Source organism: Myxine glutinosa, chromosome 13, assembly GCF_964187855.1.
Source record: "Myxine glutinosa chromosome 13, kmMyxGlut1.1, whole genome shotgun sequence".
Lineage (NCBI taxonomy): Eukaryota > Metazoa > Chordata > Myxini > Myxiniformes > Myxinidae > Myxine > Myxine glutinosa.
In genome coordinates this window covers 6,418,461-6,439,317 of record NC_136273.1, presented here as the reverse complement: position 1 = coordinate 6,439,317, position 20,857 = coordinate 6,418,461, and the positions used below count along the sequence as shown (strand labels likewise).

The window sequence follows — 20,857 nt, the reverse complement described above, 5'->3', positions numbered from 1 at the left end:
CCCGATAGGAGGTGGTTTATGCTTTGTTTCCACCTTGCAGAATCTACACCTGTCCGATTAAAACTCAGTCCCGCCATTTTCTTAGCCATTCATGTAGTGGCCTTGGTCTTGGGCATTAATAATGATTCGTTCTCCATCCCAGTTGAGCCGACCTTTACTTAGCCATTCTAAAGAGCCATGTTTGTCCATCCCCAATCTGCCCAACTCATTTTTTTTATACCTTCCTGCTCTTTTATCATTCTCCCAGTTGTCAGCATATTTCTGTTGATATTTCATTTTAGATTTTTCTTTTGTCTTTTTGCAATTGCTGGGGCTGTACGAGTTGCTGTTTCAGCTTCATGTGTGACATCATCTGCTCGCACCTGTCTTTGGAATTTTTTTTCTAGGTGGGTTAGGAATACCTCATCTGGTTTGTTGTCTTCATGTTTGTCTTGTATTATCATCGATGTGCTAACTTTGGTTTTATTTTTGTAAACTTTTATGATTTTTCTATGAACTCTTGATTTAGTTACGTCAAACCTTTTTGAATAGCAGTCTCACCATTTTTATTTTTCATGTTGATCTATATTTGTTTTTGTTTTTTAATCAGTTATTTTTATAAACCAAATATCCTTGGTCTGCATACTTTTTGTTTGGTGTTAGACAATAAAACCAAAATTATTATTACACCAGCAGAGTACCCACCCTCTAGTCTGGTGTTGGCTTGGTCGTTAAGGTGGCTTGAGATCTTAGGGTCCTGGGTTTGAGCCCCTGTCGTGTCGTTGAAATAACTCCAGGTGGGTTGACTCACACCAGGTCTGTCATCCTTCCGAGGTCAGCAAAATGAGTACCACCTGACTGGTAATGGCACTGCATCAGCGGCACAGTCGCACCTCCACAAAATGATGCAGCCAAGCAGCCCCAGGTTGCATACGAAGCACCACCACCACCACCACCACCACCCACCCTCTGAGTGGGACGAGTTTTTTCTGTATGCATAGTCGAGGCTCGTGGAAGACCTAGGCTTACTTACTGATGGAAGTACTTACTTACTGATAGTCTTGTTTTGCAAGAAAACTATAGAAGTTTGCATGGTATGAGCATACAAGGTTCTAGATGGTCTCAAGGGTCTAAAGGTTTAAAGGGTGCGTTCAAATAGGTTGGGTCGAAAGTAATCTAAAGGGATCCATCATGTCTAAAATGATCAAAGTGGTCTAAAGCTCAAAATGGTCAAGGGTCCAAGCTGTCTAACATGTTTGAAGGATGAAAGCAGTCTAAATGGTGTTATAGTCTAAGCCCTAAAGGATCTAAAGGGACTCGAGGGGTGTAAACATGATGCAATGACCATTATGAAATTTTGGTTCAATGAATTTGATCTCGTGTGGAATACAATCCAGGACTTTATATGCCAGATGCATTTATCATCGGTCTTGTTTCTCCTCCTTTGGTTCTTGTTATGATATTTGTCTTTTCTTGCTGTTCTTCATTTCACACCTCCATCCCCCCTCCCTCCTGGCCCAACTTAAAAGATTTGGCTGTGCTTAAGGAACAAGGCCACAGCGACACAATGGCATTTATCTAATATATAAAGCTCTTTCTAACCACTGATTGACTGACTGAGTCATATTAATGTTCGTTACCTTCTGGGTGTTGTGCAAAGTTTAAATTTGGCATGCCGACGGACATCGAAGTTGATATATTGGGGAAAATCACAGAACCGTCAAAAAGCATCCATAAATGAAAATGTACGTAAAAAACAAACACTGTAAAGGCATACGTAAAAAAAAACAAAAAAAAACAACCTCAATCAATGTCGAGCATTTTAAAATTGTAATTTATATCACTGTAAACTGTGAAATAAAAATCTCAATGAAAATTTACGTAAAAACCGTAAGCGCGTCCGTAAAATAAATAAATAATTAAAAAACGTAAACTGATATCTAGCAGCAGGGGAGTGATGTCATAAAGATCATTATAAATAATCACAAAGCTTATATTTATTATTTACCAACATACGAAGCACGGGTTATTGAATATATATATATATATATATATATATATATATATATATGTCAATAACTCCTTTTTAATGTCTTTGTTCATTTTTGTACTATCCTGTCCTTTTGTGCCCCCATTGTCTCCAGGCTGTGCCCAGCTTTGCCACGTGGCCATGGAGATAGACCAGCGGCTTTTGGATGCCCTGCCACCCTCCCAAAGACAACGGATTATGCGACGACTACGCTTGGAGCAGCTTCGCTCATACCATGAGAGGGAGGGCCCCATCTCACCTGTGGCCTGCCATCCACCGCTTTCTGCATCCCTGCGGTTAACTCCACCACTCCAAAATTTACCCTCTGCACCTCGACGAGAGGGCCAAGGTCAGCGGAGGAGAAACCATGGCTGCAAAGCAAGGTTTGGTTCAGTGGAAGAGATGGAAGATGCCATTGCAAGGCATGACGATGAGGAAGGTGAGCTGGGAAATTCAAATTGCTAAAGTGCAAGAGAGTTGGATTTATGAGAAATTTGAGAAGCAAAACTTTACTAATCCAGGCTGATTGTGCATTATTTGAGAGTGGTTCGACTTTAGTTGAAAATACCATGCGGAAAATAATGGCATTGGCTTTGGGGCACTTGGAGAATGTTAAATGAGGATGGCTGGGGAAGGGAAAACTGGGACTTGCATAATATCCACTGGCATGGCAACTCTTTGGGATTACGGTTTCCATGGCTACTGTGAATATGGCAGCTCGACTTTCAGCAGGAACAATCGCCACCGTCGTCTGACTTTGGGAAAGATTCCTTCGTTTATGAAATACATCGGACGTCATTGATAATATAATAATGGGTTTGTCAGTTTGGGCCAATTGTATAGTGAGGTCGAGCACATCAAATATGATCTTTTCGGAACTTGGAACTTTGTTTTGTGTTTCTGTTAACATAAACAAAATACTTCCCTTTTGGAAATCTCTTCAAAAAATGTTTCTGCTACGTTCAAATTCAGGGTTCTCTACTTTTCCCGATCAACCACACTCAATTTCACTTGAATCTCAAAGTAGTTGCAAATGTTTCATTTTCGTTTCCATTCCAATTCCATCCATAAAATCTCAGCATTCCCATCTGAGTGTATAGCTGATGCTGAAATCCCAGCTTCGTGGAGGATCGTGGATCATGGAGGAGCTAAACACACACAACAGACCATGATAAAACAAAACAAAACTACAACTGGCACTCGGTAGAGAGCACACCTCCACCAGGTGAACGGTTTACGTGTTGCATCCCACTGATAGGCCAGATCTGGATCCGGACCTGAACCAAAATCGAATCGGCTTGGTGTTGTCACCTAACCAACTCATTCACCTAGTTTTGCCATAATCTGTCCACAACCTTTTGAAATATCATGCCATATATCCTGTTTGGCCCTTTCACTCAATGGTGAAGAATCACTGAAAATTTTTTCTCTGATCCAGACCTGGATTCGAATCTTCACCAACATCAAATCAATTCTTCCTTGTCACACACGCAACTCGTCCACAAAGTTTCGTCCAAATCCGTCCACAACATTTTGAGATATCCTGCTATGTATCGTTTGTCGCCCGATCTCCCAATGGTGAAGAATCACTTTAAAAATTGTAGTAGCCGGATCCGAATCCTCACCCTCACCAAAATCTAATCATTTCGTCGTTGTCACATACACTACCTCTCTGCCAAATTTCAGCCGAATCCATCCAAAACTTTGAGATATCATGGCTATATATCGTATTGTTTAAAATTTATTTATTTATTTGTATACAAAGTTCGAGGCTCCTGTAAGAGCTAACACACAAACACATAGAACCATGATTAGAAACACACATAAAACATACAATACAGGGAGCGGGAGACAAGAGGGGGAGGTAGAGGGAAGCACACAAGCACAACGACAGCAGAGAAACAAGAACGTCGGTAGATCTGTGGAAGGGGAAGGGTTGGGGGGAAGAGGGGAGGGGGAAACGGTAGAAAACAAATGAACACTTCAAGAAATTTCAGGAAAGAAAAACGGAATTTGAAGGAGGTGGCTTTGAGGTGTATTAACGGGGGTTGAAAAGATCAAGGTTTTGGATGGGGGAACATAAGAGATGGTGGTGAACAGCTGTTTTAAAGACCTGGAGGGAGGAGTGGGATTGAAGAAGTGAGGAAGAAAGAGGCGGGAAGCGTGAGGAAGGAAGATTGTTCCAGAAGCAGGAAGAAAGGGGAATCAAAGAGTGAAGGTGAGCAGAGAGTCTTGATTTTGGCAGGAATATTTGGGGGACAGAGCACAGAGAGAGCTGGGGGAGCAAGGCCGGAGAGGAGTCGGTAGAAGACAGAAAGACCACCAACCTGCCTGCGGTGAGTGAGTGAAAGGCCCTCGGAGTTAGTTAGCTTTGGTTTCAACAGCGTGAAGCCGAGCTATGTGTGAGGCAGGAGCACCAGCCCAGAGGGGGGTAACAGTATTCCATTGAGCTGCGGATGAAAGCCTTGGATGTGGTGAGGAGCTCAGGTGTGCCAAGTTAGGACTTCGCACGACGGAGGATGCCCAGTCGGCGACTGGCTTTGGAGGCCAGCTTGGAAATGTGGTTTTCCCAGGAAAGATCATGGCAGATCGTGAGACCCAAAAGCTTGAGTGACAGAACTTATTGGAGAGGATTGTTCAGAAAGTAGATCGGAGGGTTGTCCAGTCGGTCTTTTTGGAGAGACATTGTAAGAGTGTGGGATTTGTCAGGATTGAAAGACATGTTCCACTTGTTTGACCAGTCTGTGATTTTGTCCAGGTCTGCAGAGAGTGAGGAGGCTGCGGACTGCCGATCTGAGGGATGAGATATTGTCATGGAACTGACTCAATGTCCACTCTGGGTCGAGTTGAGAAAGTTTAATTGGAGAGATTATCAGAGGTCAAAGCAATTATGAAAGAACCAACAACAATTACAAGAGAAACACAGTCATAAAAGAAAACAGCACGATGATACAACGATCAGTACAACGAGATCAATCTCAGCACAACAGAACTCTGAAAATCTCGAAATTAACGTTCCTTGAGTTCAGCTTTATGGAGGAGTTTTCACAACACGATGGTAGAGGGTATAGATGTGCAGGTGTGGGATGAGGGAAATGTGGGGTATAAACCACCCGATCTACTCGAGGTGATGTCTTGCGTCAAATTATCAAAAGGGAACTGTGTGAGGATGCAAGACATCAAAGCGCGAGCGGAGGGGTGTTGTCTGAACCCCCAGACAATCCTCGATTCGTGATGTCTTACTCCTAATTCACTCCACACAAATTATCCACTGGGCCAGAGGTTGTATATCTTTTGCGGGCACAAATGGCTTTGAGCATTGTGCTCGATGTTCTTGTCCGAAGTCGAGCGACATTTTTCTGTCTATCCAATCCATACATAGTGTCTCCTTCATATTATTTCATTATCCCACTGTCCCTTTGACATACATATGTAATCTTAAGTTTATAGAGAATGAACAGGAATAGGAAGATGAGAGAATTCCATTCAGGGCCAAATGTAGACGATGACCAGAGAGGAAGTCCGCGAGCCAAGCGTGGAGGTTTCCACTGATACCATAAGAGGAGAATTTGCTGAGCAGGGCGGGGTGCCAGACACTATCGAAGGCTCAGGTTTGGTCTCTCTCTCTCAATGGTGAACCACTTTAAAATTATATCGTCCGGATCTTCACCAAAATCTAATCATTTCGTCCTTGTCACATGCACTACCTCTCCGCCACATTTCGACCGAATCTGTCCACAACATTTTAAGATATCCTGTTCACAAAACAAAGAGACAGACAAACAATACCCGCGGACTTCAGGAACTTCAGGAAATGTCGTGTACAGCACGATACTTGTGAAATCCCTGAAATACGTTGTTGACCTTTTGGCCCATGTTGACATCAAAAGTAATTGGTGGTTGGACTCAGGTGATCTGAAATGCAAATTGTCTTCAAATATCAAGTCAATCGGATGAAAATTGACAATTTTTGAAATTTCGTCTTTGTTGACCTTTTGACCTTTAGAACAACAAAAAAAATTTGTTGATTGAATTCAGAGACTTGATCTGCAAATCCTGTTCATATTAAGTGAATCGGATGAAAATTGAGGATTTTAGTAATTGCACCTGTTGTTGACCTTTGGCCTATGTTGACATCAAACATAATTTGTTGTTAAATTAATTGGCCTGATATGCAAATCCTTTTCAAAAATTTCAAGTCAATCAGTTGAAAATTGACAATTTTAGAAAATTGGCCTATGTTGACCTTTTGACCTCAAAATCAACGTGGACCATAAGACCAACTCTACCATCTGGTAGTTTCATGAAGATTGGTTTAAATTTGTGATCTGTCGGCAACTGACAGACAAACAGACACAGGTGAAAACATAACCTTTGGTGGTGGAGGTAAAGATGAGTTAAACGGAGTTCCGGGGAGAGGTGTGTGTGTGTGTGTGTGTGTGTGTGTGTGTGTGTGTGTGTGTGTGTGTGTGTGTATGTGTGTGTGTGTGTGTGTGTGTGTGTGTGTGTGTACGTACGTACGTACGTATGTGTACGTGTGTGTGTGTGTGTGTGTGTGTGTGTGTGTGTGTGTGTGTGTGTGTGTGTGTGTTTTTTTTTTTTTTTTGTAGACAGAGTCGAGGCTCGTGAAAGAGCTAACATTTATCATACAAACAAATCAAACAAACAAGCAAACAAAGTATATAAAAAGGGGAGCGGTCGACAAGATGGGGAGAGAAGGGGAGGAAGCACACAAACACAACATTTGAGAGCAGGGACATCGGGAGATGTTTTTGGAGGGAGAGGGCCTGGGGGGAGGCAGGGTAGGTATAAAACGCAAGGACACCAAGGACTTCCAGGAAAGAGGTCAAAAGTCACCTCAAAAAAGTGGATTTGGGGTGAAATTAGCAGGGGTAGAAAAGATCAAGGTTTTGGATTGGGGAAGATAAGAGATGGTGGTGAACAGCTGTTTTAAAGACCTGGAGGGAGGAGTGGGATTGAAGGGAGTGAGGGAGTTTGTTCCAGAGGCGGGAGAAAAGAGGAATGAAGGAGTGAAGGTGAGCAGAGAGCCTTGATTTTGGCAGTTTAACCATAAGAGGGTTGCAGGTAGATCTTGTGCGACCTGCAGGAATATTTGGGGGACAGAGCACAGAGAGAGCTGGGGGAGCAAGGCCGGAGAGGAGTCGGTAGAAGACGGAAAGACCACCAACCTGCCTGCGGTGATTAAGTGAAAGGCCCTTGGAGTTAGCGTCATCAGGGGAGATTCCAATGATTCTGAACGCTTTGGTTTCAACAGCGTGAAGACGGGCTAGGTGTGAGGCAGGAACACCAGCCCAGAGGGGAGAGCAGTATTCCATTGAGCTGTGGATGAAAGCCTTGTATGTGGTGAGGAGCTCAGGTGTGCCAAGGAAGGACTTCGCACGACGGAGGATGCCCAGTCGGCGACTGGCTTTGGAGGCCGGTTTGTATGTATGTGTGTGTTTGTATGTTTGTGTGTGTTTGTATGTATGTGTGTGTTTGTATGTTTGTGTGTGTGTGTGTCTGTGTGTGTGTGTGTGTTTGCATGCATGTGTGTGTTTGTATGCATGTGTGTGTTTGTATGCATGCATGTGTGTGTTTGTATGTATGTGTGTGTTTGTATGTTTGTGTGTGTTTGTATGTTTGTGTGTGTGTGTGTGTGTGTGTCTGTGTGTGTGTGTGTGTGTGTGTGTGTGTTTGCATGCATGTGTGTGTTTGTATGCATGTGTGTGTTTGTATGTATGTGTGTGTACGTACGTGTGTGTGTGTGTGTGTGTGTGTGTGTGTGTACACACGTGTGTGTGTGTACGTGTGTGTGTGTGTGTGTGTGTGTGTGTGTGTGTGTGTGTGTGTGTGTGTGTGTGTGTGTGTGTATAACACAATCGGGAAGTAGATGGACAAAATAGAAGGATATCTGCAGGAAGAAAGGACTTGGGGGAGAACAAATGCAAGAGGAGGGAAAGGAGGACACATGAAGTGAATAACCTGGACACAGGTGCAAACTCACAATCACAGAGGTGGAATGGAGACGTGGGGAAGAGGCAGAAATAGAAAATACGAATAGTTAAAAAACATCACCTGGACCCCTCATGCTATATGTAATATAAAAGATGGCGGTTAATTGATAGCCTTCCGATATTACATAATGTCACATGTGGTAAACGGTCTCAGGTCAGACTCTTCTTCATGTCTACATGACACAAAATAAAAGAACCAACCACCTTTGGAGGCCATTTTCTCCCCGCAGAGCAGGGGTTGGCCTTTTTGGGGCACTGTGGTCCCCTTTTTGAAGCAATGTTTTATGGTCGGATGCCCTTCCTGCCGCTAACCCTGTTGGTCACCTCGTGCGACACACAGGGAATTACCAGTGAACTGGTACTCACAAATGATCAAATGATCTACATGACACACAAATGATCAAATGATCTACATGACACACAAATGATCAAATGATCTACATGACACACTCATGATCGATCTCCCTGGGTCGACAAATGGACCGACTGTGTAGAGTGGATTTTGCCTTTCGTTCTGATCAAGTCTTTGGGTCATGGACGAAACAAACCTGAGGCGAAGCTGTTGTTTCCCTTTGTATCGATTTCTGGTGCATATTCTTATTGTTGGCCGAGTGTTGTATTTTGAAAAATTACAATCCCAACCACATTCATGGAATGTCAGCTGCACATATTTACAAGGCCCTGTCATTTGAATTTGATCCTCCATTTTGCATCATATGATCTTTTTATGTACAATGGCCTATAATTCCACGACTGTATGCTCTCTCTCCCTAACTCCCAGTGTTGAGGTTACTGGCACATGGACTTGATCCAAACAGCCGCAGCTTTAGTGGAGCAAGTCTTCTGCACCTGGTACGTCTCCCATTCACTCACCTTCATTAACCAGGCTCTACTGTAAGCTTGTACCTTTACAGGTGTGCCCCATTGCTGAGCGTGTCTTGCTTCAGTATTGAACGTATTGATTTTTCAATAACGTTATATTGATGTTCTGTGTCCATTGTGCTTAATGTATTCGTTTAGTGTCACATTGCACTTTGATTTCTTTCACCTGGTCAGTGCGCACAACATGACAGTGTCCAGGCTGCCGAATGGCTCTATAGCCGTGGTGCCACTCCGGACATCCTGGACGGTGACCTTTCTACTCCCCTGCACATCGCTAGTGCTCGTGGTAACACGGACATGTTGCTTTTACTTCTGGCGGTCAGTGGAGCTCTCGTGCGTCATCATACATACCACACTTGGCCTCTGATACCATATTTCCTGAATGTGATCCTCGCACTTACCTTGTACCATTCAGTACCTGATGAGCCAGAATTCAGGTCATCACATCCATCTCCAAGTTCAGTACAAAATATTCAAATTCAAAACTTATCTACATACCTTGTATCTAGCATATGTGAGGTTATCCTCTCACCCACTCATTTCTAGGCTGGTTCTGATCCTTGCTTCCCAGACTGTGACAACCGGCTTCCACTCGATGTTGCTCCTCCTGGCTCTGAGGCCCAGGCTTTGCTTTTGCTGCAGCTTCAGAGGCATGGTGAGTTCGGTGTGTTAATGATTGTAGTCAAATGTAATGGGTAGAGTAGTAGCATAGAGTAGGTATATTCCAGTGAGGTGCAATGGTAGACACAGAAAGAGACCAGGGTAGATGAGCAGTGAGGTACGCAGTGTTATTAAGGATAAGCAGAAGGTATCCTACTATATTAAATAATTAAGGTAATTCTTTGTATGTGTGTGTGTATGTCTGAAAATCATATAAGAAAACAGGGTTCGGTCAATGTCCACAAAATTTTCCATGCATGTTGGTAGTTCCCAGGGTCAGGTCATGGGCACAAAACTGTGAGGGAGAGGGAAGAGACGATTTACGATTTTTGCCTGTACATGTGCCACAGTGCAAGTGGTTTACTGACCCCTGCTGCAGATGGAGGATTGTTAGCTACGGGCCGCAGCACAAAATATGAAGGCCAGTCAATAAGTAACCTTAAAATGGCGATATTCGAAAATGTAATGTGTGTAGTTGTAGACGACATATGTTATATCTATGGGTAAGAGTCATGTTTTGCCTGTTTTAGATCTGGCAACATTGAGCGTAGGACGTCAGTAGAGCAGTTCCAAGATGGCGGCTCCCTGAGAAGCATGTACCAGGGAGGAGCAATGTTCTGTCTTCCGTTTCTTGGGAAGTGAGGGTGTGAATCCCAATGAAATCCATCGCAGAATGAAGATGCAATATGGTGACGCATGTTTATCGCTGCAGCAGGTGTATGACTGGGACAGGAAGCTTTAAAGTGGAGTGTCCAGTGTGGCAGACGCTGCTCACTCGGGCCGGCCTCACACAGCCGACACACCAGAAATGGTCGCAGGAGTTGAGCGTGCTAAGGGAAACCGTCGCGTTACGCTGGATGAAGTGGTCTCTGAATTGAACATTAGCCATGGTTCAGCACACCATATCATTCACAACGTGCTGGGGTTCCGCAAAGTGTCTGCAAGGTGAATGCCAAGACAACTCACACAGGGAACTGAAAGAACGGCGAGTGGACGCATGTGAAGAACTTCTGCGACATTATGAAACAGAAGGCGACACTGTCTTACAGCGAGTAGTGACTCGGGGTGAAAGCTGGGTCCACTACTTTCAGCCAGAAACGAAGAGGGCAAGCAAAGAGTGGCACCATTCAACTTCACCGAAGCCGAAAAAATTCCGCACACAGCCGTCCGCTGGAAAAATGATGCTGACGCTCTTCTGGAATAGCCATGGCCCACTTGTAGAGCATTACATGCCCAGAGGGACCACAATCACCAGTGCATCAAACTGCGACCTCCTTAAAAATCATCTGAAACTAGCAATCGGATCAAAACGTCGTGGACTACTCACTACCAGTGTTTTGCTGCAGCATGACGATGCTTGGCCCCAAACTGTCCGCGCTACAGCTGCAACAATCGTGGACCTGCATTCTGAGTGTCTTCCTCATCCACCCAACTCGCCAGACCTCACCCCTTCGGATTACCACATCTTTGGGCCACTTAAAGAGGCGCTTGGTGAAACCACTGTCCGATCTGACGAAGAGGTCCAAGAGGTGGTGCACGAATGGCTACACAAGCAGCCAAAAGATTATTTTTTCTAGAGGAATCCAGGTCTTAGTAAAGCGCTGGAAAAAATGCATTGAACGCAATTTAGATTATGTTGAAAAATAACAGTTGTTACTCACATACTGTACATGCAATAAACAAGTTGTGAAAAATATTTTAAGGTTACTTATTGTGACTGCCCCTCGTATATTTGCCCCGTCGGTCCATCTCCAAAGACCATGGATTGGTCTCTTTCCGTGTTTAACTTGCTTGGAAAGGAAGTCATCTATTATATATATATTGCGGGCCGTGGTGTCTGTCCGTGCGTTCGTCTGTCTCTCGTTTGCAGCTCCCGCTTGCCACACTGCGGTTGAAAAGCTCAACATTCACATTTGAAATGACGGGAGAACAGACAAGAATAATGTTGATGTTAAATTTTATTTCACAAGTAGGATATTTTGCCCTCTTTTTGGACAAATCCAACCTCTGCCACCTGATGTTGCACCACCATTTTGTGATGGGCGGTGGAAGTAGCTGAAAGATTTGGCTCTGAGTGAAACCAAGAGTACAACACAATTAACCTTTTTAAAGTCCATGAAATAGTTTAAATTGATAGATTAACTGAAACTTTTCCTGTCACTGGCGACGGATACTTTTGCTAGTTATTCATTATTTACATGAATGATTTGGATCTGAAAGAGATAGGGATGGCCTGATGGAGGCCCCTGGAGTACCGTCTGAAAGTGGGTAATAATAATATGGGTAATAATATCTTTTTATTATAACAGAGCAAACGTATATGGTTATGTATGTCGCTATGTATTTTTATATGCGACAAAAACGTCTTCTCCTTCTTCAAATAAAATTACCACCCTCTTAATTGCGTTAAGACTGCTGAGACTCCTCAGACCTTTGACGACTCTTTAATTCCCCCAAAACCTTTCAAACCACCAAGACCCCGGAAGACCCAAAATACCCTGAAGACCCCCAAAGACCCAAAACACCCCAAAGACCCAAAATACCCTTCAAGGCCCTGAGACTCAAAAAGACCCTGAATACCCAAAAACCCAAAATACCCCGAAGACCCAAAAGACCACGAAGACCCAAAAGACCACGAAGACCCAAAAGACCCCAATGACCCAAAACACCCTGAAGACCCAAAACACCCCGAAGACCCAAAACACCTCGAAGACCCAAAACACCCCGAAGACCCAAAACACCCCGAAGACCCAAAACACCCCGAAGACCCAAAACACCCCGAAGACCCAAAACACCTCGAAGACCCAAAACACCCCGAAGACCCAAAACACCCCGAAGACCCAAAACACCCCGAAGACCCAAAACACCCCGAAGACCCAAAACACCCCGAAGACCCAAAACACCCCGAAGACCCAAAACACCCCGAAGACCCAAAACACCCCGAAGACCCAAAACACCCCGAAAACCCAAAACGCACCGAAGACCCAAAACACCGTGAAGACCCAAAGACCCAAAAGACCCTTAAGACCCAAAAGCCCCTGAAGACCCTGAATACCCAAAATGCCTCAAAGGCCCAAAATACCCTGAAGGGCCCAGAGGATCCAAAAGACCCTGAAGACCCAAATGGCCCAGAAGACCCAAAACACCATGAAGACCCAAAAGACACCGAAATGGACAAAGATGCCTACCCCTCTGAAACGACGTGTGGTAAGGCGCACGGAGCGCGCCGAGTCACGCTAGTGCGTAATAATAATGAAAATAGAGATTACATCATACAAGGGGTAATCTTGGAGCATGTCATACAGGAGAAGGGGTGGTAATAGGTACTGAGAGGTAAGCACTCCGAGCAACCAGGTATCTATTGAGAAAGCAAACAAGGTGTTACTGCAAGTACAAAAGAGTTTTTCAGCAAAATAGACACTGACAGGACAAGGGGCCACAGTTTAGGATTGAAGGAGAGTTTTTTTGTATTCACAGTCGGGGCTTGTGGAAGAGCTATTACTAGTACACTGAATGGATCAGGATGCAACAGGAGAAAAAGCAGGGGAATTTAACACCAACAGCAGAGGTGAAGGCCGAGAGATGAAGGCCGAGACAAAGGGGAGTGGACAAACAATGGGTGTGGGGAGGAATGGGGGCTGGAGAGGATGTATAGGGTGGACAAGATGGATACAGAAGGAAACTCTCAGGAGCGAAAACTGGAAATTTGGAAGGAGGAGGGATCGGAGTTGTGTTAGGGGTCTGGGAGGGGGAGGGGAGGAGTGGTTGACGAGGGTAGAAAAGGTCATGGTTTTGGATTTGCAATGATCTGAGGTGGCTGTGGGGTGAGGTGGGGGCTATGGGGTGGGGGCTGCGGGGTTGTGGCTGTGGCGGTACAGGGTGGGGGTGTGGGTTGTGGTGGGGGCTGTGGGATGGGGGCTGTGGGGTTGACGTGGGGGTGGGGGCTGCGGGGCCGGGGCTATAGTGTGGGGGTGTGTGTCGGGGGGCTGCGGGGTTGTGGCTGTGGGGTGGGGTGGGGGTACAGAGTGGGGGTGCGGGGTGTGGTGGGGGCTGTGGGGTGGGGTGTGGGTGGGGGCTGCGGGGTCGGGGCTATAGTGTGGGGGGTATGTTGGGGGTTGTGGCTGTGGGATGGGGTGGGGGTGCAGGAGGGGATGTGGGGTGGGGTGGGGGTGCAGGTTAGGGAAGTTGATTGTATGAATGAAGTGGGGGAGAGGGAAGAAGGGGGAGTGATTTGATGAGTTAAATGAGAGGGTAGAGGGAGGTTGCAGCGGTTGGGTAAATGCCTTCCATTTCTAAGTCCTGGCTTCAACAATAGGTTTACACACACCATAGTCAAGGTAAGTAATCACGTGTACTTTACTATTACACCACTTGTGATAGTAAAGTACACGTGACGTTGTTATATGACACTCATGGTCTTAGCAAGCCAGGAAGAATGGGAAATCCGAATAGGGAAGTTATACACAATCCATTCCAATGGACCATTACTGAAATTGCGTATTTATTACACGTGCTTTTTACTTTCAGCCAATCAGGGACACACAGAACACAACACGAGTTGATGTATTTAAGATAAATAAGAGTTTATGTATTTAAGATACATAAGAGTTGATGTATTTAAGATAAATAAGAGTTTATGTATTTAAGATAAATAAGAGTTTATGTATTCAAGATACATAAGTTTATGTATTTAAGATAAATAAGCGTTTGTGTATTTAAGATAAATAAGAGTTTATGTATTTAAGATAAATAAGAGTTTATGTATTTAAGATACATAAGTTTATGTATTTAAGATAAATAAGCGTTTGTGTATTTAAGATAAATAAGAGTTTATGTATTTAAGATAAATAAGAGTTTATGTATTCAAGATACATAAGTTTATGTATTTAAGATAAATAAGCGTTTGTGTATTTAAGATAAATAAGAGTTTATGTATTTAAGGTAAATAAGAGTTCATGTATTTAAGATAAATAAGAGTTTATGTATTCAAGATACATAAGTTTGTGTATTTAAGATAAATAAGCGTTTGTGTATTTAAGATAAATAAGAGTTTATGTATTTAAGATAAATAAGAGTTTATGTATTTAAGATAAATAAGAGTTTATGTATTTAAGATAAATAAGAGTTTATGTATTTAAGATAAATAAGAGTTTATGTATTCAAGATACATAAGTTTGTGTATTTAAGATAAATAAGCATTTGTGTATTTAAGATAAATAAGAGTTTATGTATTTAAGATAAATAAGAGTTCATGTATTTAAGATAAATAAGAGTTTATGTATTTAAGATAAATAAGAGTTCATGTATTTAAGATAAATAAGAGTTTATGTATTTAAGATAAATAAGAGTTTATGTATTCAAGATACATAAGTTTGTGTATTTAAGATAAATAAGCGTTTGTGTATTTAAGATAAATAAGAGTTTATGTATTTAAGATAAATAAGAGTTTATGTATTTAAGATAAATAAGAGTGTATGTATTTAAGATAAATAAGAGTTTATGTATTTAAGATAAATAAGAGTTTATGTATTCAAGATACATAAGTTTGTGTATTTAAGATAAATAAGCGTTTGTGTATTTAAGATAAATAAGAGTTTATGTATTTAAGATAAATAAGAGTTCATGTATTTAAGATAAATAAGATTTATGTATTTAAGATAAATAAGAGTTTATGTATTTAAGATAAATAAGAGTTTATGTATTTAAGATAAATAAGAGTTTATGTATTTAAGATAAATAAGAGTTTATGTATTTAAGATAAATTAGAGTTTATGTATTTAAGATACATACGAGTTTATGTATTTAAGATACATAAGAGTTTATGTATTTAAGATAAATAAGAGTTTATGTATTTAAGATAAATAAGAGCTTATGTATTTAAGATAAATAAGAGTTTATGTATTTAAGATAAATAAGAGCTTATGTATTTAAGATAAATAAGAGTTTATGTATTTAAGATAAATTAGAGTTTATGTATTGAAGACAAATAAGAGTTTATGTATTGAAGATAAATAAGAGTTTATGTATTTAAGATAAATAAGAGTTCATGTATTTAAGATAAATAAGATTTATGTATTTAAGATAAATAAGAGTTTATGTATTTACGATAAATAAGAGTTTGTGTATTTAAGATAAATTAGAGTTTATGTATTTAAGATACATACGAGTTTATGTATTTAAGATACATAAGAGTTTATGTATTTAAGATACATAAGAGTTTATGTATTTAAGATAAATAAGAGTTTATGTATTGAAGATAAATAAGAGTTTATGTATTTAAGATACATACGAGTTTATGTATTTAAGATACATAAGAGTTTATGTATTTAAGATACATAAGAGTTTATGTATTTAAGATAAATAAGAGTTTATGTATTTAAGACAAATAAGAGTTTATGTATTGAAGATAAATAAGAGTTTATGTATTTAAGATACATACGAGTTTATGTATTTAAGATACATAAGAGTTTATGTATTTAAGATACATAAGAGTTTATGTATTTAAGATAAATAAGAGTTTATGTATTTAAGATACATAAGAGTTTATGTATTTAAGATAAATAAGAGTTTATGTATTTAAGATAAATAAGAGTTTGTGTATTTAAGATAAATAAGAGTTTATGTATTTAAGATAAATAAGAGTTTATGTATTTAAGATAAATAAGAGTTCATGTATTTAAGATAAATAAGATCTATGTATTTAAGATAAATAAGAGTTTATGTATTTAAGATAAATAAGAGTTTATGTATTTAAGATAAATTAGAGTTTATGTATTTAAGATACATACGAGTTTATGTATTTAAGATACATAAGAGTTTATGTATTTAAGATAAATAAGAGTTTATGTATTTAAGATAAATAAGAGCTTATGTATTTAAGATAAATAAGAGTTTATGTATTTAAGATAAATAAGAGCTTATGTATTTAAGATAAATAAGAGTTTATGTATTTAAGATAAATTAGAGTTTATGTATTGAAGACAAATAAGAGTTTATGTATTGAAGATAAATAAGAGTTTATGTATTAAAGATAAATAAGAGTTTATGTATTTAAGATATATAAGAGTTTATGTATTTAAGATAAATTAGAGTTTATGTATTTAAGATACATAAGAGTTTATGTATTTAAGTTAAATAAGAGTTTATGTATTTATGATAAATAAGAGTTTATGTATTTAAGATAAATAAGAGTTTATGTATTTAAGATAAACAAGAGTTTATGTATTTAAGATAAATAAGAGTTTATGTATTTAAGATAAATAACAGTTTATGTATTTAAGATATGTTGGCTCCAACGATAAAAAATCAGATCCAAAATCCCCCGGAAAAAAAATAAAAATACACCACTGATGATACCTTTTACAGTTTACACCACTTAAATATCGTGTTAAATTAGTCTCTCTCAGGTTAATGAAGTTTGGTTTTTATACCTGAGACCATAGTCTCATTGTCTGACCAGGTGAAAGGCTCAAGGATGTTTCTGATGATAACCTTTATCATTTTTAGCTCACCTGGAACGAAGTTCAGGAGAGCTTATGATATGGCGTGTTGTCGGTCGTCTGTCAGTCCGTCCGTCCATCCATCCGTAACACTTGCAAATTCTTCTCCGAAACTGCTGAAGGGATTGTGACCAAACTTGGCACAAATGATATTTGTTGTGTTGTGACTGAAGTTTGTTCACGTTCACGACATTTTAAAAAATTGGGGTCTAAAAGAGTCTATGGGGGGTCAAAATGGGTGCAGATTTGACCTTTCCAAATAGGTATTTGCTTTTTCCTCTGAAAGTACAAATGCAATTCCGATGAAACTTGACCACAACCTTCATCACCTGTGATGTACCGAAGTTTGTTCATGGCACTAAGAAAATCAAAGTCTAAGGTGGTATACGGGGGTCAAAGTGGGTCCAGGTTTGAACCCCCCAAAATAGGTATTTGCTATTTCCTCGGAAACTACACACACTGTTTCGATGAAATTTGACCACAACCTTCACCACTCGTGATGTACCAATGTTTGTTCACGGCATTAAAAAAAATCTGCCCCTTTGGGCGTCTACAGGGGGTTGCCCTCCAAAATAGGTATTTGCTTTCTTCTCAGAAACTACACATGCAATTTCAATGAAACTTCACCTCAACCTGTTCATCAACCTTGATGTATCAATGTTTGTTCAAGGCATTAGAAAAATTGGGGTCTGAGGAGGTATATGGGGTTGGGGTGGGGGGTGCCCCCCAAAATAGATGTTTTTTGTTTGTTTGTTTTAAAGTCTTATGATTACGTTAATTATGATTCTAAATACTGCCCTGTCTTCTAGCAACCATTGAAATTGGTTTAAAAATTAAAATACCTTTAGTCAGTGCAGTATACTGTTTTCTCTGTGACCACCAACCCCGAATCCCATATGTTATGTTGTTTTCTCTGTGACCCCCCCAACCCCGAATCCCATATGTTATGTTGTTTTCTCTGTGACCCCCAATCCTGAATCCCATCTGTGATGTTGTTTTCTCTGTGACCCCCAATCCTGAATCCCATATGTTATGTTGTTTTCTCTGTGACCCCCAATCCTGAATCCCATATGTTATGTTGTTTTCTCTGTGACCACCAACCCTGAATCCCATATGTTATGTTGTTTTCTCTGTGACCCCCAATCCTGAATCCCATATGTTATGTTGTTTTCTCTGTGACCCCCAATCCTGAATCCCATATGTTATGTTATTTTCTCTGTGACCCCCAACCCCGAATCCCATATGTTATGTTGTTTTCTCTGTGACCCCCAACCCCGAATCCCATATGTTATGTTGTTTTCTCTGTGACCCCCAACCCCGAATCCCATATGTTATGTTGTTTTCTCCTTGACCCCCCCAACCCCGAATCCCATATGTTATGTTGTTTTCTCTGTGACCCCCCCCAACCCCGAATCCCATATGTTATGTTGTTTTCTCTGTGACCCCCAATCCTGAATCCCATCTGTGATGTTGTTTTCTCTGTGACCCCCAATCCTGAATCCCATCTTATGTTGTTTTCTCTGTGACCCCCAACCCCGAATCCCATATGTTATGTTATTTTTGCTTTTGTCTATTCATGGACAATTTTAATTTATATAAATATACACTGATTTCTCCTAATATCCCAGCCCGACAAGCATCGGCGGAGTTTGGGGGGAGGTGGGGGGGGGGCATTCCCCCACCATAATGTTTTTCAGTAGTTACAATCAATATAAAAACATCCCGTATTTAAACGTGAGTAAAATAATGAACGTAAACTGTATTTGTGATTTCACTACACCTATGCCGACAAGCTACCTGTAATGTATGTACAAACTCCTCCATGAGCATTATACATTGTAGAGAGAAAGACATAAAGGGTTAAGTTGCCTTCATTCATTGCCTTGTCTCGACCAATGAGCCGCCATTGTGCTCAGAGGTGTTCCACTTACCTGTGTACGAGGGGACAATGTCCAATCTGGTGGTTGGACTCACTTTAAACCACACACTAATGACGTCAGCCACAACGTCGTGATGTCACATTGTAAATTATACTATTAATCATTATTATAAATTACGAATTAAAATGCTGAAAATATATTTAGTTTGGGCCTTACTTACATTGACAACATTTGGGTTCAGAGTGCAATATGTATACAATTTGAATGAACGAACATGACGTTGTGTACACGTGACGTCATACTCCAGGGGATCCTGCCATGGCTAATTCCACGTTGCATTGTGAAGTCGACTTAATCAGCAATACAGGTAACGCCATTGCGCACGCTTTCAGGTATGTTCAGGCAGCTGGAGGTGGCGTTCTGATTTACCTTCGTCCCATTATGCGTCATGTATGACGTCAGCGTGACGTTGGTACTGTGCTGATATACTCATGGAATATAAAGTACCAGGATTAAGTGTTTCACCATTGTGAAGTATCATAATCGTCAATGTGGGGTTAATGTTTCCACGCATGCGTACTTCCGTGTTTGTTGTTGGCATTGTCTCGATATGAAGATGATGTTCTGTGTCGATACAAGACGTTGATTGGTTGGACAGGACAGGAGTGTACCTTTGCTGACAGGGTTTGGGGAGAATGAGCTGAGGGAGAGCCGAGAAGGTAGAGAAAAGGAGATGCTTCGCCATGCGCAGGGCCTCATCCATTCTGGCTCGAGCCTCAACACCCGGGATCATCGTGGTGTTGCCATGGTAACAAAGTACCTTCACAGTTCATAAATCTCGAACTTCTGACTGCACCTGATGGACTTTTGGTCTCTTCTCCCCATGCCCTCCTGCTCTCCTTATGCTCATCATCTTCTTCCTCCTCCCTCTCCTTGTGCTCATCATCTTCTTCCTCCCCCCTCTCCCTCTCCTTCTCTTCCTTACTATACTGTATACATTCTCCTTTTTTTTTGCCATTTTCAGCTTTACTTGTACACCTTGTTATTAGGCCGAGAAAAATATATTTCCGGGTTCTGGTCAGCGCGCGCATCGATTTTGACCCTGCGCGTCAACAATTTTCTTTTTTCAAATTTGGTATCGACGTTCGCGCACGGTTCTCCCCTACAAAACTGCGTTTAGGTTGTCCAAATCCAACCAGCCGTTCCAAAGATATGAGTAGTTTTGTGTGCCGTGACGTCATCTATCTATAATTCCAGTAATCTCTGTGTGTATGTGTGTGTGTGTGTATGTGTGTGTGTGTGTGTGTATGTGTGTGTGTCTCTGTGTCTGTGACCGCTGTTTCTCGACAACCACGGGTCCGATATACTTGAAACTTGCCAGGTATATTGCTGGGGACCTGAGGATGTGCCTTTTCAAGGTTTCATATTAATCGGACAAGTAGTTACCGAGCTATGGCGATTTCTTTACCAAACTCCGCAAGCTGTTCGCTTTGGACCAAACCATTTCATGTAAATAGAGGGGGGGATTGTCACCGTACTCGCAAGCCGTTCGCTTTGGCTTTGCGAATGGACCAAACCATTTCATGAACCAAACCATTTCATGTAAATAGAGGGGGGGGATTGTCACCGTACTCGCAAGCCGTTCGCTTTGGCTTTGCGAATGGACCAAACCATTTCATGTAAATAGAGGGGGGGGGGGGATTGTCACCGTACTCGCAAGCCGTTCGCTTTGGCTTTGCGAATGGACCAAACCATTTCATGTAAATAGAGGGGGGGATATAATTTTAGATATATATATAGTACGGGCATGCCCTAGTGAATCCAATAGGGAAGTTGCATGTGACGTCATCGTCTTAGTCACGTGACCGCTTGGGTGGCAAAACATTGCTTCTGCCACCATACGTCATGGCGGCA

The 20,857-nt window shown here is 41.2% G+C and overlaps 1 protein-coding gene across 3 annotated transcripts in view; it reads left to right on the top strand.

Moving 5' to 3' along the window:
• The window catches only part of LOC137438536 (unconventional myosin-XVI), a 367,125-nt gene that overhangs the window by 38,671 nt on the left and 307,597 nt on the right, over window positions 1-20,857 (top strand). For all 3 annotated transcript variants that reach the window (XM_068133664.2, XM_068133663.2, XM_068133662.2), the window contains exons 2-6: window positions 2,124-2,447; window positions 8,804-8,874; window positions 9,079-9,222; window positions 9,451-9,559; window positions 19,627-19,751. In XM_068133664.2, the coding sequence (XP_067989765.2) occupies window positions 2,150-2,447; window positions 8,804-8,874; window positions 9,079-9,222; window positions 9,451-9,559; window positions 19,627-19,751 (747 nt within the window). In that variant the 5' untranslated portion in view covers window positions 2,124-2,149. The remainder of the gene's footprint in view (window positions 1-2,123; window positions 2,448-8,803; window positions 8,875-9,078; window positions 9,223-9,450; window positions 9,560-19,626; window positions 19,752-20,857) is intronic.